The following is a 15,393-nucleotide window of genomic DNA, read 5'->3' on the forward strand; positions in this document are numbered from 1 at the left end:
CCCTTATATCGTTCTAGATAGGTCACCTGGTGGTTCAAATGACCCGTAATTTTTTCTATATGGGCCTGTAGTCTAATAATACATTTAATTTTTAGTTTTATAGCATTGAAATGCGAATCAAATTTTTTCTATTCTTTCAAAATTTCTCAACATAATACATTTATAATATAATTAATCACTAACAACTAAACAAACAAAATCACAATTTCGAATAACATTCGATCGAGTCTTCAACTTCCCGGACACAAATCGTCATTAGGAAGAGACAGCCATATAAAAGTAGGTGAGTGCTACAAGAAATCGTTTATCTGTTCAATGATAGTACATGCATTAGTGACCTCGATATTAGAATATGCATTACTTAGTAGTAATTTATTCCAATGATGTTCGCCTTTTTCTTCGCGCGAACGCTGCGCCTGAGACAATATGGGCATGATATGTAGCTACGTCCCTTAAACTATCTATATAGTCTATGGTCTATTGATAAATGATATCAAAAAGTGTTAGCAATTGTGCGCACTGATTGTATTATTGACTCTTTTAATATGCGTATATTTAGCTAAGCGAATTTCCAAGGAAATACAGAGGTGCCATTCAACATACTAAAATAAGGCCAATCTACGACAATTCCCTATCAAAAATTGTAAGGGTAAGGAAAAGGAAACGGACCTCCGACTCCCCTACTAACCCTACACCCCTTCCTATGAGGTTCCTATGAGGTTTTTCTATGAGGTAATAGAAATAAATATTATAGTAGTTCTGTTAATGACCAAAGAGGATATGCGAATGCATATTATATATCCTGCAACACAAACCACTTCAAAAGCAAAGCTTTTTTGCATTTAATCTATGATATTTATATATTTGAACATTTACAATTCTTACCAGTTACGTGTACCGCATTTTAACATGACAGTTTTCAAGATCACTTCGCTAGTCTATCCGTGAATCTTTCTCCTTTTTAATATGATATGTATTTTTTTATAGATAGAAACAGTATACTTACAAAAGAAGGTTAATTCTAAAAACCGTTTTTAACAATTTTCTACCAATATTTGCAAGTTAATATAGATTTACAATTTGCACATTAAGAATAATAAAATAAAATCGTTAATTTAAAAGTTCATAATGGATACACTTAATTATGGATAGACTATCTATAATATGTAAAAAAATATAAATTTAAAATCATAATTCAATGCAAGCAAAATCAGTAACTTAAATATTATCAGATTTATTGCTGAAAAAACTTACCGACTTAAGGAAATTCCTGCCACTCATGGAATTGTGAGTGTGTGAGTGTGGGAAAAAAAATTGCCGTCTGTGTCACTATTACATATGCGAAGCTACAAAGACTAAACTATAATATAGCATAAAGGGTAATAATATTATGTATGGCTAAAATTTTTAAGGATTTTTCGCCGTTTACTATACATGTCAATATAATTTTTTTATTATTATTATGAATGTTCCACCGCAAGTTTTGTAGAAATAACCTCTGCAAATGCTTTGCCCGCTTTAAAAAGGTAATGCATAATGAAAGGGTTGGCGATAGGAATAAAGGAGTAAAATGGGACACGGAAAAAGACTCCCCCACCGAACGTGATGATCTTGGGGGGTGTGGTACAACGCTGATATTCTGTAGGTCCCAGGTGCGAGCCGGCCCAATTCGTGCCGAAGCGTCGTTGGCTCCCACATTAATATATTAATAGTTTCGATATTACTGTTTTTTTGTTATTGTTATAACAAAGGATATGGATCGAGTATTAAAATCGAATCTTTCTAATTTTCTATGTGTGTAAATACCTAATTCAAAAATGTCATACGATAAAGGACATGAGCGTGTTTTGTTTATCATCAATTTATTTAATTATTTATACTGTGTAGATTTTAGCTTTCTATCGTGACCAAATATCAATAATCAAATATTCAAACATGTCGTGCATTTACTTTTATCTATATTTATTATCATTCAGCATTCTAATAACGAAAATTTACACTACATTATACATAAATAATTGCAAATAAATAGATAGCAAAGCGTTCATAAATCAATATATAAAAAATACATAATCAACTAAATTTATAATAAAAAAATACTTAGTTATATTATTTTTTACCAAATCACGACAATGAAAATTTTAAGAGTGGTAACCCTCTGCTTCCTCTACGCCACGTTGCCATTTACATAATCAGGAAAAAGTAATTAATAACAATAAATAAATGTTATTTTATAACTGTTCATTCCGCGTGGTTTGCATGCCTCGTGCTATAAGCTTGGAGGCGCGAACATCGGATGTGGTAATAAACACATAATTATAAATATGTACTCATTACGTAAGTTTAAAACATCATTATTCATCAATTATATTACTTGCGTGTATCAATCAATCAAGTAGGTTGAGACGATACGTGAATTTTAATAATTCAATATGTAGTTTATCTCTTTCTATATTGAGAATGGGATATAAATATCGAATTAAATTCAGTGGTGTTAAACAAACATCGAGTTATTATCAAGTCCGCTTAGACAGATATCTTTATCATGTTAAAGTGAGTATTTCATGCCGCTATATGATGCGTCTCAAACGTTTAGTTATTCAAGCAGACTCATAGGTTTGTATCAAAGCACAGAAGGATTAATTTAAACAATTATTTACAAGCAGTTCGGAAAACTCTTTCCAAACCTAAACAATTCTACACAATTTGTCATTTCAAATAACTTATTACGAACTAACGTATACTCTGAAACACTATGAGGATATGTTAATTCATCACTTTGCGAATAACCTAGGCATTATCATTATCGTCGATTTGATTTAAAAAAGTACTCAATGACTTTTGTCGTCATAGACCATGGCGCATCCAAAACCATACGATCTAACTTCAACTCACGACCTACGAAGACAAGCACAACAATTTTCCATTTCGCTACACACTCACACAGAAACAACACAAAATGGTGCTTTCGCATCGACCGTAAGCATCCTAGACTCCACTCACTTCCCAGCGTTTGCGCGAACAGCACACTCCAGTTACTCTGATGCGAACGCACCTCCATAGACTGTACCCCCGATCCAAGAGGCACAATTCTTTTTATATCGTACATAGCCTATAAATACGCGGCAGCAGCCAGTGCACACACAGTCTTTTTTATTACACCAACCATCGTGGTTCAAAGGTCAAAATGTTTGGAAAAGTGCTCGCATTAGTTCTCTTGGTTGGTGTAGCAGCAGCTGATGATTTTGGGATGAAATTCTTAACGAGGGTATACGAGGACTGTCAAAATTCGAACGGAATTGTTCCATGTTTGAAACGGAAGGCCATATTGTTTTTCGATCGAGCTGCAAGGATGGAGTCCATACCTTTGATAGATGGTGTTGATGTCGTCAAAGTTTCAAATGTAGACCAAGTGGCTGCTAGTGAGAATGACATAGATGCAAGTCTTCCAAGGAATCTGGAGAGCAAAGATGAGGCACTTACTGAAATGCTATGGGACAGGATTGCAGCTTTTGCCAATTCTAGGACGATTCAGCTGTCGCTGCCCAAGATGACGGGTCAAGAGCTTAATAAGGGTGTAGAAGAAGGTAAGCCAATATATAGTATAAGCAAATAAGCTAAAGATAAACATACCCAACTATAATCGTTAATAGCCCAGTTTAATTTTTGAAAATTTGGGATGTATCACATACACAATGAGAACTGCATTTTTAATTATTATATTATAATTTAAAGGATTACGTTCATTTAATATCCCAAGTTGATGACAAAATCTCCTCAAAATTTACATACCGACAAAACCGACAAAAGAAAATTTTCTTGACCTACTTTTTTATCACTTGACTACAAATCACTGTAATAAAGTGAAAAATATTTAAAATTTCACCCTAACATAAACAAAAAGCATGTTCTGACATGCAATGTTATTTTCTAGCCCTTTTTGTATTTTAATTAGGGTGATAAACAAACAGAAATTGTTCATAGAACATACCAATAAAATGGTTACTGTTGGGGTAGATTTCTTAGAGATTTTATTCAATAATTTGAATTTAGTTACGGTTTGAAACGGGAACTATACGAGGAAAACTCCTGTATATTTCCTTTGACTACACGGGCAAAACCACATCCGGAAAGCAAGTAATAAATACAGAAGTATTGATAGCAATAATACATTTTGCATGACTAGACTCCTTTTAAGAAATGGTCTAGTTTAACAGTTATCGAATATTTATGTGCCCGTCATGCGTAAATCAAGATGGAATAACTATCTGAGCATTCGATTATACTTCAACCCCACATATATACGTCGTACACTTAAATACGTTAAAATAGTTGATATTTGTTTTAATATTAACTGGTTAAAATATAACTCATATTTTAACCAGTTTATATTGCCTTAATTAACCCTACGCATTGTACTAATGAATCAATGAATGAATGAGTGAAATTAATGAAAAATTCTATGTTGTACACCACGTAGAATACATTGAAAACATAATAATATACTGTACATTGTGAACCCTATCACAATTCAGAGCCGAATTTAAAACTTATAATTTCACAAGAAACTATATCTAACATCTAACTCTCCAATTCATAATATCTCATTATAGTAAACCTAAGACAGTAATCTCCGCCCTTTAACCATGTCCTGAATTCAATAGCTTTCTCCGAAGCTTAGGCAGTCGCTTCAAGAGGCTTTCGCGTTTAATTTGTTCACGATTCCTTCTCTGATACACCACGTACGTGGTAAGAGTTTGTGAGATGTAATCTTGTAATAATACTGAACGTGTTTTTCGCCATTAGTTTGGAAGTGCTCGTATGGGTAAAAGGTTGTAACTTCAAAACAAAGTTAGGTATTTACAATTTTGAGAGAGCAAATGTATATTGAGTTGAAGCAATACTGTTATAAATAGATTTATCGTCTCTGTAAGTAGAACAGTTTCTGGAATTCTAGTTTAATACGCAACTACTCCAAATACAGTGAGATTTTAGAAATAACACCATTTCGCCTACGGCTACGATTGCCTAGTGTTCGATTAAAAATAGCCAGCTATTCTACCGATATCTGTACCAAATTTTATTGAGATTAATTTTATTGTTAAACACAACTATTTCTATGTATTTTGAGGATTATATAATATACCATTTCCCAAACATTTGCTATAATATTTGTAGGATTCACGGTAAAACGCATGAATATGTTTTGATAAATTTTTGAACGAGGCAACCTACGTTTCTAAGTTTGTCATTACTTTAAAATAGCGGTCCGCCCCGGCTTCGCACGTGGTACATATATAGCTTATAGTCTTCCTCAATAAATGGGCTATCTAACAGTGAAAGAATTTTTCAAATCAGACCAGTAGTTCCTGAGATTAGTGCGTTCAAACAAACTCTTCAGCTTTATAATATTAGTATAGACACGGTCGATAAAACGCGACAAAAATGAAAGGATAACCGTGAACCACGATAAGTTGCATTTCTTTGAGAAAGTGAATCGTAATAGACAAATAATGATTTTATTGCTTTCATTAGCCATTATTTCGTCTTGACCTCTATTATAATGGTAATTGTATACAATTTTCTTTATAAGCTTAGAACTAAAATCTGTGTATACAACTGATTATCTCGCTCCTTTATTCTAGTTGTATATAATCTTTACAAGGCTGGACAGGAATCATTGTCTAATTTAATTAAAATATATGTATTCTTTAAGAATATAGAACAATAAACGAACGATCTCAACTCCATTTTAACAAATAATTTTATCTTTATAAACTTGTCCAGTAGAATTAATTTTAATAATACTCATATATTGTCGATAATAAGTTCGATTTTCAAGTTAGAATTTGTGAATGTAAGGGAATATAGAATATATTACCGAGAGATACGATACTTAATCGCTTGATCAAAACATAATCATCGACTTTAATCCTGATATCATAAGGTACATATCCCATATTATTCCAACCACTTCCAGACAATTTGAACCACATACAGGTGAAACACTCCGACCAATAATTACCTACATATCCTACTTCCTACTAATATTATAAATGCAAAAGTTTGTAAGGATGCTTGTTCGTTTGTTGCTCTTTCACACAAAAACTACTGAACCGATTGCAATTAAATTTGGTACGTAGATAACTGGACAGCTGGAATAACATATAGGCAACTTTTTATGTCGATATTCCTACGAAATAGAGACTTACGCGGGTGAAACCGCGGGGCACACTTAGTGTGTCAATAAAATCATACGAAGTAACAATCTCCTCCATCATGAGAGAAAGCCTAATTACTCCATTAAGATGTACAGCAGCACTGAGTATTCATGTTGCAGAACATATGGTGATCTAATTAGCCATTGTAAATCGAGTAATTACTACCTCAAAACTCAAATAGCTTCTACAATTAAAAGAAATTCAAATAGTTTCTTCAATTAAAAGTCATGATATTGAGTTTTAACAATAGGTTCTGGAATTTGGCAAATTGCATACGTTGACACTAAAATCTTCATACCATACGAAAACTCAGAAATCCTAAATAAATTTGCGGCATTCTTGAATCAATGGTATAAAGGAAATTCCAGTATATATTTAGTTCTAATGATTACGAGTATTCGCTAGGTATTTGACCCTTAGCTTGAATGGTATGTCCTACTAATCCTGTACTACTAATATTATAATGAGAATGTTTGTAAGTATGTGTATATGTATGTTTGTTACTCTTTCACGCAAAAACTGCTGAACCGATTGCAATGAAATTTGGTACGTAGATAGCTGGACAACTGGAATAATACATAGGCAACTTTTTATCCCGAAATTCCTACGGGATATAGACTTACGCGGATGAAACCGCGGGGCGCAGATAGTAATGTATATTTTAACATGCTTTTATTAGGTTACTTACATAGCTTTTTATAATATAAAATAAATCAGTGTAACTTATTTATACTTTAATATATTTTAACAAATATCACACTAATACTATTAATGTGAAAGTTTGTTTATTTGAATGTTGGTCCGTTTGTCACGCTGAAACTACTTAATGAATTTTGATGAAAGATGGCCGACAATACAAAATGGGGTCGGGTTTTTTAATTTCAATTTAATATAATTGTATACATATCCAAGAAGTTAAAAAAGCTAATAAATAAAGCAGATAGAATCAACCTTTTCACTAAGTTCTAGAATTTACAAACATAAAAATGGCGGTTATATAATAACGTTTCTGTGTATATTTGTAGTCGGAAGTGTATAAACTCCATTATTTTCACACCTCAATATAACGCGATTCGTTTAAAAGGAACATTTATAACGGTCATTTCACTTAAATTACATATGTGGATAGCATTTAATTGCTGGTTTTCCACTTTCAATTAAGTGAAGAAGGAAGTATCAACTATATGTATAACATAATAATTAAAGTTAATATAACGTTGAGAAGGCTGGTTTAGTCATCGTGGATTTATTGAAATGAAAGGTTCAATATTTTATAAGTGACTTTCTGAGAAAGGATTTTAGTGACTTCTTAATTTTTTATTTGCATATAGCAATATAAGGAAGCAGTTCGTATCAATATTTTTGTTCCTTTAAAAGGATGAAGTAAAATCTTCTATTGAAAACATGGTATAATATATAATTACCAACGAGAACCACCTTCCATTAATTCGACATGAGTTTTCGTCATTTGGCATAGATTTTCGTCCTAAAACGTACTTGTATTATATTTATTACGTAAAATTAAAACGTCACCAATAAACATTTCCAGGGCGAGGTAAGATGAAGAAAATGATGGGAATGATGATGATGGGTGCTGCTATGAAGATGGCCGCCATGATACCAGTAGCAATGGCTGGCCTGTTCATCTTAGCTGGAAAAGCTCTTATTGTTTCTAAGGTATGCTATATCATAGTTACTATTAGCTAAGTACTTTTTCTGTCTTCATTATAAAAGCTGTATATGTTCTAATGCTAGCGGACACGAATGAAGCAAACCAATAATAATGGATACGGTTTTAGCGGTTCTTGAGTTCTCAGTGGTCAGATTTAAACGAATTAAATTTCATAGATTTACTTATATCATAAGATCCGTACCAAAAATATGGCTTTTTAAAATGACGATGGAAAGAAAATACAAGCATTTGTTAAAATGCGAATTGTTGGTGCTTTTTATTTCACGAAACTATCAAAAAGTTTCATACTAAATAGCCGAAGTAAGAATTATAATAATTTTTACAAAAATAGAAAAACTTAAAATAGTCGGAACTAGAGCAAATTTAAATAGGATCACATAGCAGGCACCAGCTTTCAAATAGAAGAGAATCAAGAAATACAGTCGACTTGATAACCTCCTTCCTTTTTTGGGGTCAGTTAAAAATAAAATTGCATTTAAGAAGTTTAAAGAACTATCCACGTTACACTAACGTGACTCATAAGTAACGTATTCAAATAATTATTTTGTTCAATGACACTAGTAAATATACATTTTTTTTTCTACAAAAAAAAGTCAACTACTTCACTGGGAGGGAGATACTAATCCAAATTCTAAAATGAGACTAAATAACAACTATTTCCTATCAAGCACAAAAATAATCACATCATCGGTTGAAAACCCACGGAGTTATTGAGTTACAAAACCAAGAAGTCCTTTGTTTTTCGGTTAAAAAGCAAGTAAGCCCTTGAAATGATACTTTATATGAAAACAGCACAAACTACAAGCAAAAGGTAATTCGTAATCTGTTTAATCTGTGAATTTAAATGAACTGATCATAATCGGAGAGAAAACGTGGAAAATGTAGATAGAGCTATATGCATTTGGCCATGAGAATACAGCATGAATGGCTATGAACTATTTCAATTGATAATTGGGTTAAAACACATATCTTTACGAGAATCACTATTGTTATAAACACAAAGGCAATGTTAAATAGAGATGAATGCACTTTTTAAACAAATATTGCAATAAAGCTTTCCTCCCGCGGCATCGTTCGCGTGGCCTACAGAATTTTGTACTTCGTAGATTTTCAAAAAAGAGGCTTGAGTAGACTATGACCTCCACGATTTACTCATATATCTCTTCAACTATTTGTAGTAGAAATGGAAACCTATATTTAAAGTTAAATGACTTATCCCAGGACACCGTATTTAATTGCATATTCACATTTTTTAACCTGGTTACATGCATGCATAATGTTTTTCTAATAAAATTTTACCGATAAATGGAACCCAATATTGGTCTATCATCAAATTTTGAAACGTAACAACCTTACGCTTCTAAATATTAATTTCCAGCGGTGGTAGCGCTGCGCAGCGTTTACAAAAAATACATAATCATAAATGTCAACTAAACACCATCGAACTGTTCCGAGATTAGTATTTTCTTATGTTTGATTTTACGCGAGTATTGTACATTTAGAAATTAAAATGTACGAGGAGTCTCCCCGTGACTACGTTCGCTGTAAAGTGTTTGAAACGTCGGGTTAATAATAATATGAATAAATCGCGTTTAAAATCCGTTAAAAAGTTTTTAATTTCGAAATGTTCCTCGGAAAATTCTCAATAAGAATCTCGATTCTTAATATTTTATACCCATATAGTAACTAGAAAACATCTAGCCGCTAGATTAGCAGGAACTATAGATTTCTAATGATTTTCTTATAACCTGTATCGAATTGATCTCAATGACATTGCACTTGACACAGTGGAAGTGGAACAATGATGTGAAACTGAAGACATAATAGCCGCTATTGTTAGAAAATGTGAGAACATTACTTCTGTAGGCGACGACTAGATAATTGTCGCAATTATGTAGGTGATAAGTGTCTGTATTAATGACATGATAGCAAATTCTTTGCCTTATTTTTGTGACTTTTTGAATTAAGAATGTTCATAGTTTTATTCATAATTTTGACGTCATCATCATCATCAGCCTATACCCATTCCCAATGCCGGGACCCAGGCCTCCTATGAGGGTTCAGGCCAGAGGCGTAAGACTGTGCAGGCCTTATGCAAATGGATTGCCAACTTAAAAAAGATATGTGATAAATTAAATTATTGAGGTTGGGAATAAAGCATATACATATTAAAACTGGCCTCCTATGAGGGTTCAGGCCATAATCCACCATGCTGGCGAAGTGCGGATTGGTAGATGTCACATATCATCGAACTTTTGATTCTAGGACATGCCGGTTTCCTCACGATGTTTTCATTCACGTTTTTGAGCAGGGATGCAATTTAATTCCTGCACGCTCGCCTGGTCTCGAAACCCGACTTGTCGATTTTAAGTCCGAGGTCAGATCGTGTGTAAAATAATAAATCTTTGTCATAACTATTTTAACTCCCGTTTTTCTGCAAAATAAGATTTCAAACTATACTGAGTTAATACAAAAGCTACATTCTCTGTCCTGTAACAAGAACGAAAGGCAATTTAATACATTTTCTAAAAGATCAAACTAGGAGATAAACACAGACATTTATTTAGTGCCCATGTTTCCTAGACTTTCACCATTAGCATAGAACATAGAGTTTTGAATTAAGGTCTGAAAGTTCCACATTTATGTCGTTGGAAGCTGCTTCCTGTTACAATACGAGTATATTTCAAATTTAATGATTCGATTTCGTATAAAATATTATTGTTTACTTTCTTTACTATTATTAAAAACTTCAAATCATCAACTTTTATGAAAGGTATACATACAGTTGTACTTGTATTGTTGATATTTCTTATTACTAATAGAATAGAAGAAAACACAAAGAAAAATCAATCATCTCAGTAATTTACGTAAACATCATATATAAGATAACGTAATATCATATATTTTCATTCTTCATTCGAACCGCAAGGGATTGGAACATGCTTCCTGAATATGTGTTCCGACGAGTACAGTCTGAAGGTCTTTAAGAGAAGAGTGAACAGGTACCTTTAAGGGAAGCGCGCTCTATCTTAGACCACATCTCAGCTTACCATCAGGCGAGATCGTGGTCAAGCGCTTCCCTATCATGAATAAAAAAAAATGACAATGGCACATGTAATAGATATTGATTATCTTTCACTAAATATTCGCAAGGAAAGAAAGAAATAAACAATATACTCAAAAGAAAGATACCTAGAATAAATTGTAACCATTATATTTGTAATTTGGTTACAATAAGACAAATTATGATGAAAATTGAACTATTTACGATATGCTTAAAGCCTGGCAACAGATTGGTAATAAAATAAGTTATATTTTATCCAAGACTATTATTATATAGTAATAGAAAGTTTGTTACTATTTGTATAATAGATCGTGTTAGTTACTATTTATAACCCAAGAATGACTTAACAGATTTGGATTAAATTTTGTAAAGAGATAGTTTGTGATCAAAAAAAGTAAACGTAGGATAATAAAAGAACAGGATTTTTTTATATTTAAATCCACGACAGCGAAAATGATGCTTGGGTCTGTCTAATTTTTCTTATGACTACGCAGGCAAAGCCGCGGGCGGAAAGCTACTATTATAAAATTTGTTACTTAAGAGACTTGAGTATACACAATAATTTATTATTGTGTTATTAAACAAAGCAGTGAGCGAAGTTAGTATACTAAAATGAATGAATATATTAAATCATAAAGTTCATATAAAACTATTACATTAAATTTGATCTCTTAAATTTTTGCATTTTTATTCGCTTTATCCACACTAACCGATAGGTAGTTTTTATTTTAAAGTTTATAAATCTATATATATAAAATTCTCGTGTCACAGTTTTCGTTGCCATACTCCTCCGAAACGGCTTGACCGATTCCTCTGAAATTTGGTAAGCATATTGGGTAGGTCTGAGAATCGGCCAACATCTATTTTTTATCCCGATATTCCTACGGGAAACGGACTTACGCGGGTGAAACCGCGGGGCGCAGCTAGTTATAATATATATAATCAATAAACACAAATTTAAATGTACATTTGATAACAATTACGTAAATAAAGCACACCACAACAAAAATAAATGTTATATAACAACAAACTTATCAAAAGCCGACTATTTCTGTCCGGACATTGACACCTCAGATAACACGTAGCAATTTTAAATCTTATTACAACTGCGTAGGGTTTCAACTCATCCGCTTATACGAGATTCGAACAAGAATTTAATAAGTGTATGTAGTGTATGGCCTTCGGTGGTCCATTTACGTGCCTCTGTTCGCGGTAATCTTGTATAAAGATTTGGTGTTGCTAGGTTATAACATTCCGAGTTTTCCCAAATTTTGGGGAGACTAAGTCTAAAAGTATATATGAAATTATAGCACCTTGGAGTTGTAGGTCAGCCCTTTAAGCATAAATTAAATGTCTATAGAAACGCAAGTACCTACATAGATCCTACCCACCAAAATACCATTATATAAGTAAAAATATTCCATTCCATTCAAAATGCATGAGGGTTAATGTAAGCTTAAGATATTATCGGAGATTATAATATAAGTAGTTGCAGACATAATTAAAAGGTTCTAATAATGTTCAAACTATAAGACAAAAAACCATCCGCAATTATAAAAGTTTCATAAAATCTGTAAAATATACACATTTAAATCACCAACAATTTTTTACCTCAAATTTATTTATACAACATTAGAAACCATTTCTACCAAAAATGCCACACTATTTCTCCAAGCTGGCAACCCTATCCAACAATTAACCAGTCCATTGCTTACTGTCACTCAGTGAACAACGTTTTCCCGTCGTACCAAGTAAATCTCGTGCGGCTTGTTCCTTCACCAAGCTGTATGAGATTTACTTAGAATGATGGGAAATTAGCAGCAGGGCTGGCGAAGGATTGGTCTAAATAAGAGTATTTTTGATTATCTCCCCATTGATGCATTAAAATGTTTTCCTATTTGACTTTTATTAAGTTAGATGGAAGTCGATTTTTGCATTTTTGTATCTTATCCTATCCTACATTCTCAAAACTACTAATAATATAAACGTCAAAAATCATATGGATGGCTGGATGGTTTGTTCCAATTTCACACAAAATGACACATGGATGTGTAGGAAATAAGATACAGAGATATTTTTTAGTTTAGTTTCACATAGTTTTTCTTTTTGCCCGGGAATCACGTGAGACGCCGCGCTCCCGAGCAAGGTAATGAAAATATAGATCAACATTTGTAAACAATTTATCCGATTCAACTGTAATTTGTTTATGTTCTAGACAACGAAGCCATAAATAGATTTACATATTTTATGATCACCCAGTATTTAAATATTCAACCGTGTATTTAATTTATTTTTAATTAAAAAAGAAAAAAAAGTTTTACGGCCGGCTTCTCCCTTCTCGAATGGAAAATTTTGACAGTCCTGGGGCTTTTTTTTCATGTCAGAGTGGGCAACTGAGCTGGTGGTTTGCCTGACAATAAGGGATCACCACTACCCATGAACATATAATGTGATCATTAGATGTTTAATCAACATTTCGTTAATAATGTAAATGCTTTATCATTTTAATAACAATGTTATACCTTTATAAAATAGAACACATACAGTTATTTACGTTCATTTTGAGACAAGTAATATTTACTGTATTAGATAATACATTATTCTATGGCTTCTTTTATACAATTAGAATAACAAGGAAGCCCTTTGATGGTATGCAATAATGTCCTGGATATAAACAGAATTCGCAACGGATTGCTTTAATAAATATGCTATAGCTTTGGAGTAAGGACGATTGAAAATGGCAAATAATCTGATATCGAACGAAATCTATGATCCCTAAAAGGATATTGCGATCCTGCAGTGGGATCATATATGGGCTGATTATTTGAATTTGAATTTAAGATTTATAGTATTAATTATGTAACACGTTGTACTTTAGTATTTTCTTGTGTTTGATTTTACGCGAGTATTATAGATTTATAGGTGGAGGTAGTTCACAAACAAAAATTTTTATATGACCTTCAAGACATGTAACATCTCAGTCTCCCCGTGACCACGCTCGCTGTAAAGTGTTCGAAACGTCGGGTTAATAACATAATGAATAAGCCGCGTTTTAAATCCGTTAAAAAGTCTTTAATTTCTAAACGTTGTACTTTATTCTATATTATTGTTACACTATTATATATATTATTATACTATTATATATAATTATTGTTGTTTTAGCAAAAGGATCTATACGAACTATAAATTAAAAAATATTACATACTAGCTACGCCCCGCGGTTTCACCCGCATAAGTCCGTATCCCGTAGGACTATCGGGATAAAAAGTAGCCTATATGTTATTCCAGTTGTTCAGCTGTCTGCTTACAAACTTTCGCATTTATAATATCAGTAGGAAGTAGGATTATATTCGATGCGCTCTATTCAGATGTATGTACGTATTATCATAAACTATCACTCGAATTATAAAAATACTACAACTCTTGTATTACCTCTTTCAGATCGCCCTGCTCCTCGCTGGTATCTTAGCCCTGAAGAAACTCATAGCAGCCAAGAACAGTGGAGGAGGTGGTCATGAGAGCCACAGCAGTGGCTGGTCTTCCGGAGGCTCCGGTGGGGGTTGGGACAGGCGGTCCTATAACGACGCGGCAGACTTGGTGTATTCCGCCTACAAAAAAGCTTAGGATAGGACAGACATTTTAAGTACTTTTTGGGAGTAAATTTAGGGAACTTACTATTTCAGGAATAAGTTTTCAATTATCGGGTATTGATTAAATTCGGTATGAAGAAAATATATTTAACATATGAATCATGTATAATAACAATGTGCATATTATTTAGTTCGTTTGGATTAAATGGAATGTCTTTCATGCCATTAAATAAATTAATAGGTGTCAATGTAATCTCGCATAGGGTTCCTGTTGTGAATTTTCCTTGAGACCTTCCTGAATTCAATATCATTTGACGTTTGACACTGGTATTAGACAAGCCAGAATCTTGATAAGTACGACATGGCTGAAACGAATGCGATAGAATTCATATGTTCTGATCAATAGTAATGTACAAATCAGAATCAAACGTTGTATGTATAGGCCAGCACTTAATCTCTCGAATACTCGTTTTTAATTTTACTTTGATGCGTACTATAGATATATAATGTAATATAATGTAACGCTTTAATAGTTCTAACGGTTTATGAAAGCTGTAATCATAGTATGAAGGTTGTGCAGAAATTTAATGTTGAGCAATCCTTGAATATATGACATGTATGTCATTTTTGAACTTATCCTTACTATGTTGTGTGTTAAAATATATGTAAATAATAATATACAGGATGTATCGTATATGTTTTTCCATGCTCACTGGAACTTATTGTTTTTAATACGTTTTTCATGTAAAAAAATGTGTAGGTAAAGGTAAATGGTATACATCATGATGCATGCATGCAACATGATGTATACCACATTCAGAACAT

At 32.7% G+C, this 15,393-nt stretch overlaps 1 protein-coding gene across 1 annotated transcript; it reads left to right on the forward strand.

The window, feature by feature from the left end:
• The first annotated feature begins 3,113 nt into the window (after positions 1-3,113).
• Positions 3,114-15,393, forward strand: LOC119837778. Its single transcript, XM_038363531.1, has 3 exons — positions 3,114-3,587; positions 7,771-7,898; positions 14,420-15,393. Exons 1-3 carry the CDS (start codon positions 3,188-3,190, stop codon positions 14,600-14,602), a joined length of 711 nt encoding a protein of 236 aa, XP_038219459.1. The 5' UTR covers positions 3,114-3,187; the 3' UTR covers positions 14,603-15,393.

Source organism: Zerene cesonia, chromosome 29, assembly GCF_012273895.1.
Source record: "Zerene cesonia ecotype Mississippi chromosome 29, Zerene_cesonia_1.1, whole genome shotgun sequence".
NCBI classification, from domain to species: Eukaryota; Metazoa; Arthropoda; class Insecta; order Lepidoptera; family Pieridae; genus Zerene; species Zerene cesonia.

What these genes read in the sequence shown, in the direction of transcription:
- LOC119837778 (XM_038363531.1), top strand. Translation starts at nt 3,188, where the DNA reads ATGTTTGGAAAAGTGCTCGCATTAGTTCTCTTGGTTGGTGTAGCAGCA. An exon ending in TAATAAGGGTGTAGAAGAAG is followed by an intron (nt 3,588 to 7,770) that starts GTAAGCCAATAT and finishes AAACATTTCCAG; the next exon opens with GGCGAGGTAAGATGAAGAAA. An exon ending in AAGCTCTTATTGTTTCTAAG is followed by an intron (nt 7,899 to 14,419) that starts GTATGCTATATC and finishes TACCTCTTTCAG; the next exon opens with ATCGCCCTGCTCCTCGCTGG.